The sequence below is a fragment of the Heteronotia binoei genome, chromosome 2 (assembly GCF_032191835.1).
Source record: "Heteronotia binoei isolate CCM8104 ecotype False Entrance Well chromosome 2, APGP_CSIRO_Hbin_v1, whole genome shotgun sequence".
Classification (NCBI taxonomy): domain Eukaryota; kingdom Metazoa; phylum Chordata; class Lepidosauria; order Squamata; family Gekkonidae; genus Heteronotia; species Heteronotia binoei.
The window spans coordinates 132780093-132797036 of NC_083224.1; the positions used below are offsets into that span (position 1 = coordinate 132780093).

A 16944-nucleotide genomic window follows, 5' to 3' on the forward strand; every position below is an offset into this window, starting at 1 on the left:
GACACAGCCCTGAAAGTCCTGGACCTGTGGCTTGAGGCTAATCAAGGTGATGAGGGTAGACAAATTGAACCTTAATCCAGGCAAGGCAGAGGTACTGCTGCTTGGGAAGGTATAGTGTTTGGCTGGTGGTGTTCTAGTAGATGTAGATGAGTTTAACCTTTCTAGGTAGATCAAGTTAAGGTCTCTGAGGTGCTCTTGGACTCAGCCTTGTTGATATAAACAGATGGCACTGTTACTAGGGGTGCCTTTTTTCAATTACATACTGCTCACAAGCTTGTCCCTTATTTAAACCCTGCAGATAGCTGCACAGATCCATACTATTAGAACCTTCAGATTAGTCTACTGTAACTAGGGATGTGAAGGTCCAGATTAAAGACAGAAACTCAAAAACAATGTTTTCCTACTTTTCTCTTCCTTTCACAATTTAGGGCCCTTATACTTACCCAATCTCTTTGTATATTCCCAAACACTACGTTCTTCAGTCAGCCTTCTCCTTATGGCACCTTTTTCTTAGACTGTCCTTATGGCAACAGATAGATAGATCATGGACTTTTCTGTGTTAGGTCTAGTCCTCTGAAATAATTTACCAGAGCAGGTGTTAGAGGGTGCCTTGATTGGCTATATTAAGAAGGTATGCAAGACAGTCCTGTTTCAGAGGACATATATGGGGTAAGTTCTTAAAGCAGATTTGGGCATGATTTTAATCTATATGTTATTTTGTTGATGGCTATTATGGTAGGAAGGGGGGGTGGGAAGCCTTAGACTAAGGTTTCCTAGCAAGCACCCTAGTAACTAGCTGGTGCCACTCAGTACCTACTGAGAACATCTAGACTGACCTGCTCAGAAAATACTCTTCCACCGCAGTACCAGAGCAATAATGAAGTGACAGGGTAGAAGCCCTAGAAAATACCTTATCAAATATGTAGCATCTGTGCAGTCAAACATGAGGAAGAGGTTATCCCAGAGAAGTAAGTAGTACCAAGTGAGGCCAAAAATGTGGTTATAAAAAGCTTCATTTTAAAAGGGAAAGGGTGGTTGAATTAAAAAATGTTGTGGGAAAAGCAATGAGGAAAATATGGGGGAGCCACACAATAATAGCATAGAAATGGTCAAATGAAAATCAGTTCAACTAAAAGCTAAATGCACATTACCTAGGCTGTAGCAGGTTCTTCAGCATGTGCAGTAACAAGAAGTTGAAGTCATTAACCCTTATCCCAACCCCCTATGGGCTGAAAACTGAAGACAAGGGAAAATCTCAAATGTCCAGATAATTATGATTAATGGAATTGGACATAAGCCATCCTAAGAGTGATGAGCTGATTTCTACAATTCCATGGAAATCCCCATCTGTTGTGAGAGGCTATGGTTATCAAGAGATGTATAAAATACAGTTTCACCTCCATCAAGTATCACATAATGGCTCTGAACTTCCATAACAAATAGGTGGTCCGGACCATCCCAGTTTGTCCTTGGTCCAAAAGGGGATGAAGTCTGGCAGGATGGCTCAATGTGGAAAGGAAGTGAAGGGACCAATCTAATGTAAAGCCTCAGGGGTCCAAGAACATAAGAACCCTGCTGGATCAGACTAGTAGTCCATCTAGTCCAGCATCATGTCTCACACAGTGGCCAACAACAGGCATAGAGGCCAAGGCCTTTCCCTGATATTGTCTCCTGGCTCTGGGTTTCAGAAGATTAGTGCCTCTGAATGTGGAGGATCCCCTCAGCTGCCATGGCTAGTAGCCATTGTTAGATTTATCCTCCATGAATCTACCTAGTTCCATTTTAAAGCTGTTTATTCCTGTGGCCCATCACTACATCCTTTGACAGCAAATTCCACATTTCAATCACTTTCTGTATAAAATAATATTTCCTTTTGACTGGCCTGAACCTACTTCTCATCAGTTTCATTGGATGCCTTTGAGTTCTAGTATTTTGGGAGAGAGAAAAAATTATCTTTGTCAACTCTCTCCACCCTATACATAATTTTATAAACTGTCATAGCTCCCCTTGTTTCTTTTCTAAACTGAAAAGTCCCAGACTCTTCAGCCTTTCCTCATAGGGAGGTGCTGCAGCCCCCTAATCATCTTGGTTGCCCTCCTCTGTACTTTTTCCAGCTCTGCAATGTCCTTTTTGAGATAGGGTGACCAGAACTGTACACAGTATTCAACATGAGGCTGCACCATAGATCTCTAAAGGGGCATTACAAATTCAATATTGGCTGTTTAATTCTTGATCCTTTCCCTCAGTAATTCCTAACATAAAGTTTGCCTTTTTCACTGCGACAGCACAGTGGGTTGACACTTTTAATGAACTGCTCACTATGGCCTCAGAAATGTGTTTTCCTCTCAGTCTCAGCAGTTCAGACCCTATTAGCCTATACTTGAAGATGGGATTTTTTTTTGTCCCAATATGCATCACCTCACACTTATCAGCATCACATTAATTTGCCACTTGTCACCCACTTGCCCATTTTGTGGAGGTCCTCTTGGAGCTCATCACAGTCAGCTTTGATCCCAGACCTTTTAGGTGGTGTTCTTGCCACAGTAAGATTTTACCGTTTCTGTCACAATAGCCTTTTATATTGGTGTGTCCTTGAAACTTCTTGTGCTGTTAGCTGCCTTGAGTCTAAGGAAATAAGGTGGGATATTTAAATATATTAAATAAGGTACATGGCTGCTAAAAATCTTGTCTACATATAAAAAAGGAATAGACACTCTCATTTGGAAAGGAGCAAGGAATTATTTACTTGAGAGAACATAGTATAGTTATTACAGTGCCAGACCAACATCTGGGAGAACCAGGTTCAGACCTGCACTCTGCCATAGAAGCTTGTTGGGTGACCTTGGGCCAGTCACACACCCTCAGTCTAATCTACCTCACAGGGCTGTTGTGAGGATAAAATGGAGAGGAGATTATGTAAGCTACCTTGGCTTCCTGTTGTCTTTGAAAACTGAAGAGACCATACTAAATATTTCTATTAGTATTTTTCCTGTTTAATAATTACATTTGCAAAAACATTAATTTTCAGTATAAACATCTGAATAGCCCAGGCAAGCCTGATCTCATCAGATCTCAGAAGCTAAATAGGGGTGGCCTTAGCTAGTATTTGGATGGGAGACCTCCAAGGAATACCAGAGTTGTGACGCAGAGGCAGGCAATGGCAAACTGCCTCTGAATGTGTCTTGCCTTGAAAACCCCATGGGGTCGCTATAAGTCAGCTGTGACTTGGTAGTACTTTGTCCACCATCATAAGCAAAGAATACAAATTAGGGCCATTGTTTCATTTTTGTGGTAAATGTCAAGAATAGCTGAGAGCCAGCATAGTTAGTGTCAGACAACAACCTAGAAGACCCAGGTTCAAATAATCTCTTTGCTGTGGACATTTGCTGGATAATCGTGAGCCAATCACATACACACAGCCTAACCCAGTTCACACGTCTGAGGGTAAAATGGAGGAGAGGGAATGATGCAAACCACTTTAGGTACCCACTGGGGAGAGAGGCTGGATAAAAATAATGTGTTCAAGTGTAATTAGTTCAGCTTATTGATCTGCCATTACATGCCAGTAACCGTGGAAGTTGCTTCTATAGTAACACATGGTGATCACTGATACTCTTCCATTCATACTACTGAATGAATGAACTATTTAGAATTTTAGAGGCATCTAACCTTTGTAAAGCATTCAACATTGTTTTGTTACTACAAGCTTTATTAGGTGTGTTATAATATCCTGGTATTGCAGTAGTGACACAGGCTTCAAGACTTGCCTAAGCAAATGATTATTATGACAGATGGGGGATTTCAAATAAGGGAGTTCTAGTTCAGTTTCCTACTTACGCTGCTAATTCCTACTTATGCTGCTAAGGCAACCACAGGTCAAAAGTTGAATTCTAGGGTAATTTTAAACAGATATGAACATCTGTACTAATATAAACATGATTAGGTGTTTTTGTATATAAGCTGACCTTATTTTTACCTCCCATGGTCTGAAGGTGATAGTTGGTAAAGATTTGGTATGGGAGGCGTTTCAGAAGACAGCTGTAGCCTTCCTTTACATCTGGGCTCCACATGAAAAGTTCAACAGGTAGTTTCCCACAATTCCAGCTCTTTTGTGTCCCAAGCTGCCCGTTTAATTTTTACTTTATAGATCGAATGCGAAACTACTACGGATGCGGTCTCAGTGCACCCTGGGGAGTTGGGAGGAGAAAATTTTAAAAATGCTGTAAAATCCTGAGGCTATGGCATTTGGGTTGTAGCACAGAGAACGATGGGGGTTCGCGCAGTGGAAAAAAAAGACGGAAAGCAATAGGTATCCAAGAGAGGAGTTGCCTGCTTAAGATGGCTAGGAATAAACTCAATCACCGGCAGGCACCCCTTGGTGATCGCGTTGTGCCCCCCCCCCCCTTTAAAAACAACACAGTAGCTGCATAATGGTCGGCTTCTCATTGGGATCCGGTAGAAGTCTGTATAATTTAAAAATTCCTTGTGTGCGAGGTAGGGTAAATCAAATAACTGTTACCACTACCACAAGAAAAACCATCAGAGGGAAGCATGTTTTTAAATCCGAACCCCGCCCGCTTTAAGTGAAGTGGGATGGGGATGTGCTTGGAGGGATGCTCTTGCGCATGCGTAACTGAGAGTCACTCTCCGCAGCGCCATTTTGTACGTCTTTCACATTCCGGGAGACGACTTTGATGGGACCCGAATGGCTGATGCAAATAAGGGGACTCGAGGAAGTCGATTAATGGAGGAAGCTCCAGCAGCCTCCACTTCCTATTCGGGCCATTGTTCGTCTTCGTCTGGGGCTGAACGCCGGCCCAGATATCAGTTCGGGTTACAGCAGACCCCGAGCAGCGACATCCCGCGTTCTTCTTCTGATGAATGGCGGGTTCGTCCTCAGAAAGGCCAGGACACCAGCAGCATCTTTACCCCGGCCTTCCTCCCTAGGAAGACCGCAGGTGGGCGCTGCATGGCTCTCCTTCCTCAGTGAAGAAAGCAGTCCCCCCCCCCCCCCTGTGAAGTAGCCCGCACACACCAGATCTCGTTTTGAAGGCTTAATACCTCATAAAATAGTATTCGCAGGTATTAATAGCGACAGGTACTCATACAAGTCAATCGAGTATCTTTCACAGTACTTTTATATATTTATTTTTGTTCAGGACGTTTGCATGTAGTCTTTCCAATTAGCCTGTTAAGAAGTGGCATTGTGCGGCTTCTGGCTCCTCCAAAGTGTGCAGAATTTGGCTTTTATTGCTCAAAATAATTCGCCCCCCCCCCCCCCTTGTCTTGGAAGGTACACAAAGAATACGTAAAACTTCTTAAAAGGTGGCCAAAATTTCTGGAGTTCTACTGTTTCAATCTGTATGATCTGAAAGCAATTATAATTTATTGTATGGGGATTATAGTTGTGTTTATTTTTTAAAAACTCTAGCAGGTAATGTTTATGGTATTTAAAATATTTTTGAATCACATTACATTTTTAAAATCGTTTAAAAGTTAAAGTTATTGACTGTTTTATAAAGGAATACATTTACATATTTCTTAATGTTTTAAGTATGCTTACATTTCAGTGCTTTTTCCCAGCATGACTGTTTTCCTAAAAATAATCTTTTCTCACTCAAACAACACCCTTGTGTTTTTGTATAATACATTTTTAACTTTATAAATATGGGGCAGCATTGATGAGAGCAAACTTGCACAACCTTTGAAGAATTCAGTGAATTTTGAAGATATTTACTTTATAGTCTGCCTTTCTCACTGAAATTTCAAGTGGATTACAGAATATAAAACAGTGCAATGACAGCATAAAACATTCCATGAACAATGCAATAAAACTAGGAGTGCAGAATTATAGAACAATACAAACAATAAACTGTTTAAGGCAGGGGTGGGGAACCTCTGTCCCGAGGGCTGTATACGGCCCTCGAGGTCACTTGGTGTGGCCCTCAGGGATTACTAGGCTGAACCCACCCATGTGGCAGCCTCCCTGGGGCCTGGCTGGCCAACGAGGATCATGGTGCCCAGCTGTGCTGTGCAGCAGCCTCCCCAGGGCCAGGCAGGGATCACAGGGCCCAGATGTACTGTGCAGCAGCCTCCCTGAGGCCTGGCTGGCCAGCCAGAATTGCTGCAGGGCCTGGAAAAGTTACTGTCACAGTTCAGTTTGCACTTGATTATTTCAGATGGTGTGGCCTAATGTGCTAATGAGTGTGTGGCCTAATATGCTAATATTAGGGGATGTAGTCTATTATGCTACTGAGTTCCTGCTGGGCTTTTTCTATGCATTTGCCTAGGGTGAAGGGCCGGGTGTGTTTGTGTGTGTGTGCCAGATTAGGCTCTCCCCACATGATTTCAAATAGAAAAACAATTATTTGCATTAATTTTGCTGGCCTGAATCATTCTCCCTCAGCGGAGCAGTTTTTTAAGTTGATAATTTTTTATGGCCTGCAAATGATGTTACAAATATCCATATGGCCCTTGGCAGAAAAAAGGTTCCCCACCCCTGATTTAAGGCAAACTCTAAACCAGGGGTGTCAAACATGCAGCCTTGGGGGCCGAATCAGGGCCCCAGAGGGCTCCTATCAGGCCCTCCAACAACTGGCTGTCATCTGTTTCCTTCTCCCTATCTCTTGCTTCCTTCTGCATAACAGCTTGCTTTGCAAGGCTTGCTCAATCTTACAGGAGCTACAGAGCAAAACCTCTGTGTCTCCATTGGCTAAGCCTCCTCCCTTGGGGAGGAAGGGGGGAAGGCAGAGCTTGTTTTTCCATGCTCTCTCAATCACATAGCAGAGCTCCTGGGCCAAATCTCTCTTCCTTCTATTGACTGAGGCTCCTCCCCATCCCGGCCCACTGGGGAAGGAATGAAAGAGCCAGAGCTTCCTTTGCTCAGTTCCTTGGATCCCATGGGAGAGATATAAAGAAAGCACCTTTAAGACCAAAGAGTGCTTTAATGTTTTAAGCATGTTTTAAATTAAAAAAAAATTAATTGTGTTTCTCTGTGTCCTTTATAAAGTTTATATAATCTTAAATATAAGTATACACATGGTCCAACCTGACATGGCCTGGCTCAACAAGGCCTCATTTATATCAGATCCAGCCCTCATAACAAATGAGTCCGACACCTCTGGTCTAAACAATATAGAAGGTAGATTATATAGTATATGACAGTGCAGTAAAAGCAAATAATTCTTGAAGCAATTGTTCCATTATAAAGGTGCCCTTCGGAGTTGTTATGTTCTACTACAGTTCTAATCCCTGTTTTAAAATGCCCTCTTGAACATTAATTACTGTTTTATACATTCTGTGGAATGACAGAAGAATGAGACGCCTACTGACTGCAATAAAGGACACAAGATTTTTAGCAGTTGAAATAATATAAAAGGAGAGATCCTAAGTAAGCCTGTTCAGAAGAAAACCCTTTTTATTCAGTAGTCCAAGGAAAATGTTTTTAAAACTTCAGCCAAAATGTTTTTTCAAATATGTTTTTAAAAAATATACCTGGAAAGTGGTTCTAGAACTGAAAGTGTGATCTCATCTCAGTATATTGAATTTATGTCATTGAACAAAAAGGTTGGGGTTGTATATGTCTTAAAATGATAACAATATTATTTTTATTTATATAAAGTATTACAGAATCATAAAGTTGGAAGGGAACTCCAGGGTCATATAGTCCAACCCCTTAAACAATGGAAGAAAATCACAAGTACCTTCCTCTGCCCTTCTCATGATCTGCCTAAGTTCACAGAATCAGCATTGCTGTCAGCCATCTAGCCTCTCTTTAAAAACCCCCAAAGACAGCCCATCGCCTCCAGAGGAAGACTGTTGCACTTAGGAACTGCTCTGTCAGGAAGTTCTTCCTAACATTTAGCTGAAAACACTTTTGATTTAATTTCAACCTGTTGGTTCTGGTCTGACCTTCTATATGACAGTCCTTCAAGTACTTGAAGATGGTTATCATATCACCTCTCAGTCATCTCTTCAGGCTAAAAATACCAAGCTCCTTCAACCTTTCATCATAGGACTTAGTCTCATAGATTGAAAACACAGTATAAAACATGGGTTAAGAGCAATTTCTCTTTTTGCAGATTCATACTTTGGAGATAAGAGTTCTTATACGGAAAACATCAGCACAGTGAATTTGACAAGTCCTTCTTCAACTAGACGTCTATGCAATATACGGGGAGGAAAAACACCTCTCTCTTCTAATAGATCAGGGTGTAGAAACTGGACTCCTTTCACAGGGTATTCAGGTAAAGTTGACCTGTAGTGACTAATGTGAAAATTATAAATTATCTATGTTTTCACTGGTTATTATGGTTGTGCAAAAGAATTCTTGGAGAGCTTTCACAAATTTTCCACTTTTCTTGCAAAGTATTAAAACATATCTCAAGTCTGTCCTGTCTACTGTGATGGACTGCACTTTTTAAAAGCTTAGAAGAGCTGTACCAATAAATAAGGGACTTTGACGAATTAATTCTTCATAGAGCCAGAGATCTTTCAGTGACAGGCTGCTCTTCGCAATCTTGGTTGGTTAGCATAAGTTCAGCACAGCATAAGCTGAGAAAAAAAAGGACCTAGATCTGGATGCTAAAGAGATTTAGTTAGACTTACATTAACTGAAAAGAGACATGTACCAAGACCACTGAGAATAGCCCTGAAAGAAAAAAGGTTTAGTGCTGACAGTCAGATTTCAGCCTTGACTGAACACAGACTGAACTCAGCATTAGCTGAGAGCAGTTTGAACACTGACAGAAAAGACAGAGGGAAAGTTTGGCAAGGAAGTTTGGGTAGTAGAGAGGACTCCCGTTCAGGCTAAAGGAAAGGGGATAGCTCTTCTAGAAAGAGAAGATGATCCCCTACCCATTCAAACAGGGAAGAGTTATCTGTGAAGAGTACACACCTGGTCTGGTGTGATTAGAGACTGCCTGTGGAAACCTTAAAAGCCAGTGAACAACTCAAGAAGAGTACTGGTGTTCCAAGAGAAGGGGTTTGGATACAGGGAAGAGTGGTCTAAGCCTCTGGGCACCAAAAGAATCAGTGATTACTCAAAGTCTACAAGAGTGTTTGGGAAAACACTGAAACAAAAGTCTCTCAATATAAAGATTTAAGTCACTGAAAAATTTAAGAACTTCTCATTGGTCGGATATAAGAACAAAAATCTGTGGTTGTACTTCAGTAATTTCAATCTCCAGTTTCACCTGACCTTTCCCCTCAGTGTTTAATAAACCCTTTTGTTATGTTTGAATTTTAAAAAGTTTCAAGTGAAATTTTCAAGGGTTTAAGTTAAATGCAATCCTATCCCATCCCTCAGGTTCCTGGGCTAAGCAGATAGTCAAAATATATCTTTCTGACAGAATAGGACAGCCAAACTTTCTTCAAGGGAGAAGAAAACACATTACTAGGGCTGCTCAGTCAGTGCATGACAGAAAAACAGAACATCTAGCCTCTGATGGAGAGAAGTGGAAGGGGTGCATCATATATATCTGCTACATAGAATGTTTGGTTTAGCTGTTTTATTCTAGAATAATAATGTTGAATTTGGAAAGTTGTTCACAAAATTACTTCAAAATAAATAAGCCTGCAGGGTTTCCAGTTTTGGAAAAGTCAGGGAAATGGAAATTGGTCAGGGAAATTGTGATTAAAATATATTCAAGCAGTGCATTTTTGACCTGCTGCTGCAAGAACATGATCTGTTCTTGTGGCAACTGGAATAGAGAAGCAGCAGAATACAAGCAAAACTTAATGGTGTTCTTTCCCAGCTCCACCTCCAGCAGCCCGCCTAATGTGTTCCTTGAGCTCTGTCCCTGCATGATTTCCAAGGTCTGACTGTAGCATTTGCAAAGCAAGGCTAGTTTAAACCTTTAGCAGTATACAAATTTTAAACATCTGTTTTCACCCCTACCTGCTAGTACTGCATTTAACTTACATATAAAGATAAGCATGTTTGGGGCTCGTGCTTGTGTATGAAATTGATGTTTTGTCTCTTGCTAAACCCAGCACAGAGTTGCAAATGAGTTTTGCTGCTGTTGGATTTCACAGACAATTAGCGCTTTCTACTCTGCACCATGCAAAGTAAATTTTGCAAATGTGATTGCTTGATCCTGCTGGAGTTTACAGAGTACCAGCTTTCTCACCCTCTTTCCTGACTTCTTCCATGCACAAAGATTGTAAATGAGGGTTGTCTGCTTCTCTAGATTGCAGAAACTCCACCTCTTTTCTTGCTGCTGATCTGCTCATTAGACTTTCTGTAACCAGAAAGTGAAAGTGAAACTTTGGAAAGTTCCTAGTTGTTAGCATTCAGAGTTTACTTGAAGTTTGTATCTTGGTGTAATTTTTGTTGCAATTGCAAAACATGTTGCTGCAGTTAATGTTGAAAGAAGCTGATGTTAAATCTCGTTCTTCGACAAATATTTTTGTAGTTGCAGAGTGGAACATTTAATTAAGCCTTGCATTAATGCAACACGACCTGTTCATTTTTTAACTTGTGATTATATTTGAATGGTGGTCAAGGAAATTGACAGGGAAAGTCAGGGAAATGAAAAATAAAATTTTAGTGGCAACCCTGGCCTGCTGGATGTAATAGAAAAGCTTTATGCAAAACATTTCCTATTGAAGCTGGAGAGATGGGTAACTGAAAATAATTTGTTAGCAACAGAGCAAATTGGATTTAGGCAGGGACATTCCACCCTGGACCATTGCCTTCTACAACACTTGCAACACCTTAACAATCAATATTCAAATGGACCATCTAGGCAACTATATGTGGCATATTCCATTTATGGAGGTTATTAAGCAATATTACAGGCTGCTAGAGCATATAAAAGATATAGACACCACTTTAAAGATCATACTAGGTGTCCTTGTCCATAACTCAGTTAAAACCACACAAGGGGATTGCCAAAGCTATATTTTTGCCCAACTGCTTTTTAATCTATGCATAAATGATATGGCAGAGTTCCTGTCAGGTCCTTATTTCCTTCCAGTCAAATTAGGCGAAGAGACCATTTCAGTTTTGTTCTATGCAGGTGATACACTGCTAATTTCCCATACTCAATTTCTCATACTCCATGGTAATTCCGTTATCATTTCCCATACTCCATGCTAATTTCCCATACCCAAATTGGTCTTAGAAGGCTGTTGAGACAGTTCAGCTCCTACTGGGTGAGGGTGGTGGTGGTACTACTAAATGTTAATTGTGATAAAACAAAGATTATGGTTCTCTAGTGGGGGAAGTCACCCAAGCTAGTTTGGTTACACCTTATCTTGCTCCAGATAGGGCTGTGCAAAATTTTGTGACTCTGTGGGTCAATGGGCTTGACTGTCCAGTTTTGATAGTCCTGCAGCTCTGGCAGGACAGGAGTCTAGCTCCATTATTCTGAGAAGGAAAGCTTTATGATTTGCTTTGTGCTTTGGTTTTGGAATTCTTTGAGAATATTTCCTTTTTGCCTAATAGAATAAATTGTAGGCTTTCTCTTAATTCTTAATACCTAGCATACTACCGTATGTGTTGTTTTTGTAAATTGTTTGTTATATGCATCCAGTGATCTAAATTGGATTCTTGTATGTTGGATTTGTATTTCTGTTATTTGTTTTTCCTATATTCCCTATGTCCCCTGTGTTCCCCTTGTATTGTATTGGATTCGATAAAATAAAATAACTTTTTAAAAAAATATTCTGAGAAGGAAAACTTACCTTTTGAACACTCTTCAATGGAGGATAACAAAGCTCCTAAGAAAGGTTAGATATGGGATAATAAAAGAAATAATTAGAGTTTTCCCATCCAAAGCTTCAGGCACTACAGATTGGCAACCGAGGAATCCAGAAATTGTGGCTGCCTCTTCCACAAAGGCAAGAAGACACTCTGTTGCCTGAATGCTGTCAACGCCAGAAACCTCCCACAGCCTCATCCAAGCAGCAGCAGGCTTTGAGAATCTTTTATGTCACCCACTGAACATAACATAAGAGAAGCCATGTTGGATCAGGCCAGTGGCCCATCCAGTCCAACACTCTGTGTCACACAGTGGCCAAAAAAAACCCCCAAGTGCCATCAGGAGGTTCACAAGTGGGACTAGAAGCCCTTCCACTTTGCCCCGCCCCCCCCCCCCCCCCAGGCACCAAGAATACAGAGCATCACTGCCCCAGACAGTTCCAACAATATGCTGTGAATGGGATGGGTCTGGAGGTGAGTTCCTCCTCCATTTGATTGGCAAGGATGGGAAGAGCATGGAGCATGGAGACTATACAAAACCCCTCCCATAAAGCATGCCTGTGGGCTCAATGAACTAAAACATGGCATCCGCACCATATTTCCACCTGTTAAAATCCAGTTTCTCCCAAATGGATGTAGGCCTGCAGATCATCCAAATAATGGTGCTAACTACTGAGCAGAGCAGAAATATTTATTGTATATAGCCAAAGGCCATCACATTGGAAAATTAAGAGCATAATGATAAAAAGTCAAACAAAACTGAAAACATTATCAACAAATCCATTATAAGATACAGAAGCAAGTAATATTAAGTTACAGAAATACAATTACCATCAGACTCAACCATAAAAGACCTAATTAGTTACAAATATTGGTATACAATAAAGTTGTAAACACCTAAAATGAAACCAGTTAGTCGTAAGATTTATTCACTGAGACAGCAGTCTTGGCCCTCACTTTTTTTGCAGCCATGGCAAAAAGCGGCGCACTATAATTAACAAATGGGTAGGTATCAGATAGTAAAAAACCCAGCTTACTGAGATCAGAGGGAAAAACAGGTTTTCAACTAATTTAATTCTAACTTCTGCATACATAGGACAAAATAAAATTTTCAGTTCAATATTTTTTATTAATTTTTCAGAGAAATAAAGAGAACAGGGAAAAAGGGAAATAAAGAATTTGATATAAGCATCAGTATCAATATAGTTTAGCCTGTATGGAAATACTTCCTTAAAGTCACACCTTATCAAATATTATTATCACTTTACTCTATGTGAGCACATTCTTAATAAAATGTTTTAACGATTGTAGGCCTAATGGCTAGATTATCTAGTTAGCATTACATTTCAAATATATATAACATTATAATATTCATTACAGGAGAAGGGGGTAAAAGTTAACACCAGAGAATCTTAGGTATCTAACCACACAAAGCTTCACCCAAAGTTTTCTTGCTTCTTCCTTAGATTTCCCAGCAAGCAACTGGGATAGATAGTCCATCTCAGCCGTTTCCAGTGTTTTCTCCATCAAGTCCAATCTCATGGGAATTTCTTGAAGTTTCCATTTCTGTGCCAAAAGAATTTTAGCTGCTGTCTTAACGTGCACAAATAAATGTCTCATCTCTTTTGTATAGTCATTAGGATATATATTCAATAAAAATAGTTCTGGTTTAAATTGAATCTGTGTCTTCAGAATTTTCTGTAATAACTCATGGACTATCTTCCAGTAGCCTTTCACCACCTCACAAGTCCACCACATACGGCAAAAAGACCCAACATGCTTAGTACATTCCCAACACTTATTTGACATATTAGAGTACATTTTAGAAAGTTTTTGTGGGGTTACATACGATCTGTAAAACATCTTATACAAGTTTTCTTTAAAAGCTACTGACTTAGTTAACTTGATATTAAGTTTCCATAACTTCTCCCATTCCTCTAGTATAATATTATGACCCACATTCTTAGCCCATTGGACCATGCCCTCTTTTACAGTCTCATCTTGCAACTTCATCTGTAGTAAATATGAATATAAGTTGGAAATTAACTTTTCTTGGGGCCCCAAGAAAATTTTATCAAATGGGTATTGGTCCATATTAAAATCTATTGTCTTATCTTTGGCATACCTGGATTCTACCACCAACTCATTTTAATATCCATGTTTTCCAGTTCTTCCTTGGTTTTCAATTGGTTATCTTTTTTCAACAGTTCTTCATATCTATAACTCTGGTTTTGGTTTTATATGGTTTGGAGGTATAAATGCTTCCACAGGAGACACCTGTCTTGGAATTTTCTGATACATTTTTGGCTTTAACCAAGTCCATGTGTGGTACAGAGATTTCCAAAACCAATGATTTTTAAAATACGAATGTCCTTCTAGTCTTTGGTACCAAAGGTATGCATGCCAACCCAAGGTAAGATCATGGCCCTCTAACGTCAACTATCTTCTATCATTCAAAAGGACCCAGTCTCTTACCCAGGTCAACACCGAAGCTCTGTAATACAATTGCCAGTCAGGTAGACCCAAGCCCTCTCTTGTTTTAGAGTCCTGTAATGTCTTCGGTTTAATTCTTGGTTTTTTCTTTTGCCAGATGAATTCAGAAACCATTTTGTTCAATTCCTGAAAAAATACATTAGTTAAAAGCACTGGTATAGTTTGAAAGAGGAATGACAGTCTTGGTAAAATATTCATTTTTACTGAAGCAATTCTTCCCATTAGAGATAGTCAAATCTTGCCACTTCCCAAGGTCTTTTTTAATCTCTTTAAGCAGTTTATCATAATTGTTTACCTTTAGATTACTGCACTTATTTGTAATATAAATGCCCAGATACTTAACTCTTTTCTCAAGAGAAAATCCTGATTTTTGTTGAAGGAATTGAATTTGTTCTGTCGTCATATTTTTGGTTAAGAATTTTGTTTTGTGATAATTTATCTTCAATCCTGCCCAGAAACCAAATTGATTAATCTTGTTCAGCAAATGCTCAATAGAGTCCATTGGCTGCTCTAGTATAAACACTAAGTCATCCGCAAAGGCCCTCCGTTTATATTGTTCACCCTTGATCAACACTCCTTTAATACTTGAATCTTCTCTTATTTGGTTGTTCAGTATCTCTAAAGACAGAATAAACAAAAGTGGTGATAGTGGGCAACCTTGTCTTGTACACTTTTGAATAGCAATTGCTTCTGTTAATTTGCCATTCACCATCACCTTAGCCCTTTGTGAGGAATATATTGATTGTATCGATCTCAAAAAGTTCTCACCACTCCATATCCTTCAGTTGTTGTAGCATAAATTGCCAACGAACATTATCAAAGGCTTTCTCTGCATCCAAACAAATTAATGCCAATTGTTTCTCTGGGTGATTCCCATAATATTCCATTATATTACATATTGTTCTGACATGTTCTTTCAAATATCTTCTGGGAAGAAATCCTGCTTGATCTTGATGAATCGTGCTCACTAATACTTTCTTTAAACGTTGTGCCAATATTGAGGCAAAAATTTTGTAATCCACATTTAAGAGAGAAATTGGTTGGAAATTCTTTTTATCTGTCAAGTCTGTACCCTCTTTAGGAATTAAAGATATTGTGGCTTCTTGCCACAAGACTGGAATTTGGGCTTCAATTTGAATCTTTCCAATAAGAGATTTAAATGGTATCAGCAATCTTCAAAATTTAAATGGTATCAACAAAACAATCTTTGTAGAACTCTGCAGGTAAACCATCCTGGTCCTGACGATTTACCATTTTTTTTGGGATGCAATTGCGTCTCCAATTTCCGTTATTGTTATTGGCTCATTTAATATTCTTCGTTGCTCCTCTGTAAATTTATTGAGATTGTTCTGTTTAATGTACTCTTCCAGGTCTTCTTTTTGGACTTGTTTGGCTTCATATAATCTTTTATAGAATTGCTCCACAATTTGGCATATCTCCCGTCTTTGGAATTTCTGTTTATTATTTTCATCTTTCAATACCGGAATTAATCTTTTTGCATTCTCTTTTCTCAATCTGTAAGCCAACCATCTTCCCGACTTGTTAGCATGCTCAAAATAGTTCTGCCTGGCAAATCTTAAATTTATCTCGACTTCCTCTACAAGAAGTAGGTTAAGTTAGTGCTGTACTTTTTAAATCTTATTTGGAACTCCTGTTTTGTCGGTTGTGCTTTTAAGTTTTTTTCAGCTTTCTCAGCCTGCAGCATTAGCTTTTGGAAGTTTTAAGTTATTTCCTTTTTCTTAGCACTAAATCTGATTGCTAGCCCCCTAAAATAAGCTTTGGCTGTGTCCCACACCACTTGCATCTTCACATCTTGAGTTATATTTTGTTTGAAAAAGGATTCCATTTCTGTCTTGGTTTCTTGAAGAAAGTCTTTATCTTTCAGAATTGAGGTATTTAGCCTCCAAGATCTTTTCAACTGAGATCCCTTAAGTTTTATCATTACAGGGTTGTGGCCTGATATAACTCTTGGTTAAATTTCACTCTCCACTAGATCTTTAACCAAGTCCTTAGACAACCAACACATGTCCATTCTTGACCATGACTGATGGCTAGAAGAATAATATGTAAAGTCTCTGGATTTTGGGTACCTTGTTCTCCATGCATCCACTAGATCCAATTCATCTGCAAGTTTCCAGAAATTTGATGGTAATTGAAATCCTTTGGCTTTGGTATGTTTATGTGGTTTTTTGTCCAATTGTCTGTCACAGACTGCATTAAAATCTCCTACTAGACAGTATTCTGCACATTCCAGGTTTGCTAGCTTGAGGTGTAGATCTTTAAAAAAATTTTCCTGATGTTCATTCGGTGCATAAATATTTGTCAGTAATTTTTTTTTTTTGCTATCCACAGCAGTTTCTCCTAATAAAATTCTTCCGTCCTCTGAAGCGTACTGCAACTGTGGATTAAATTTGTCCTTCATATAAATTGCCAACCCCTCTTTTTTTTATTTGAATCTGTTGCTGTAAATAGGTTGCTAAGTTTCTTATTTCTCAATAGATGTTAATCTTTTGCCAAAGTATGCGTTTCTTGTAAGCAAATTATATCCATCCCCAATTTTGTCAAATGTTTGAAAGTATTCCTCCTTTTAATAGGAGAATTAAGTCAATTTACGTTAATAGAAACAATTGAAGTCATTATGGATTTTTCTTATCACTATCTTTTTTCGTCTGTAGTCCTGTTGGGTATTTCCTTGCCCCACTTGGATCCTCTTCATCTGAGATTTCCTCTTCTTCCTCTTTCTTCTT

The 16944-nt window shown here is 39.3% G+C and overlaps 1 protein-coding gene across 2 annotated transcripts in view; it reads left to right on the top strand.

The window, feature by feature from the left end:
* The first annotated feature begins 4675 nt into the window (after positions 1-4675).
* MSH4 (mutS homolog 4) overlaps positions 4676-16944 on the top strand; it is a 131940-nt gene continuing 119671 nt past the window's right edge. For both annotated transcript variants that reach the window (XM_060233337.1, XM_060233338.1), the window contains exons 1-2: positions 4676-4958; positions 8082-8246. In XM_060233337.1, the coding sequence (XP_060089320.1) occupies positions 4706-4958; positions 8082-8246 (418 nt within the window). In that variant the 5' untranslated portion in view covers positions 4676-4705. The remainder of the gene's footprint in view (positions 4959-8081; positions 8247-16944) is intronic.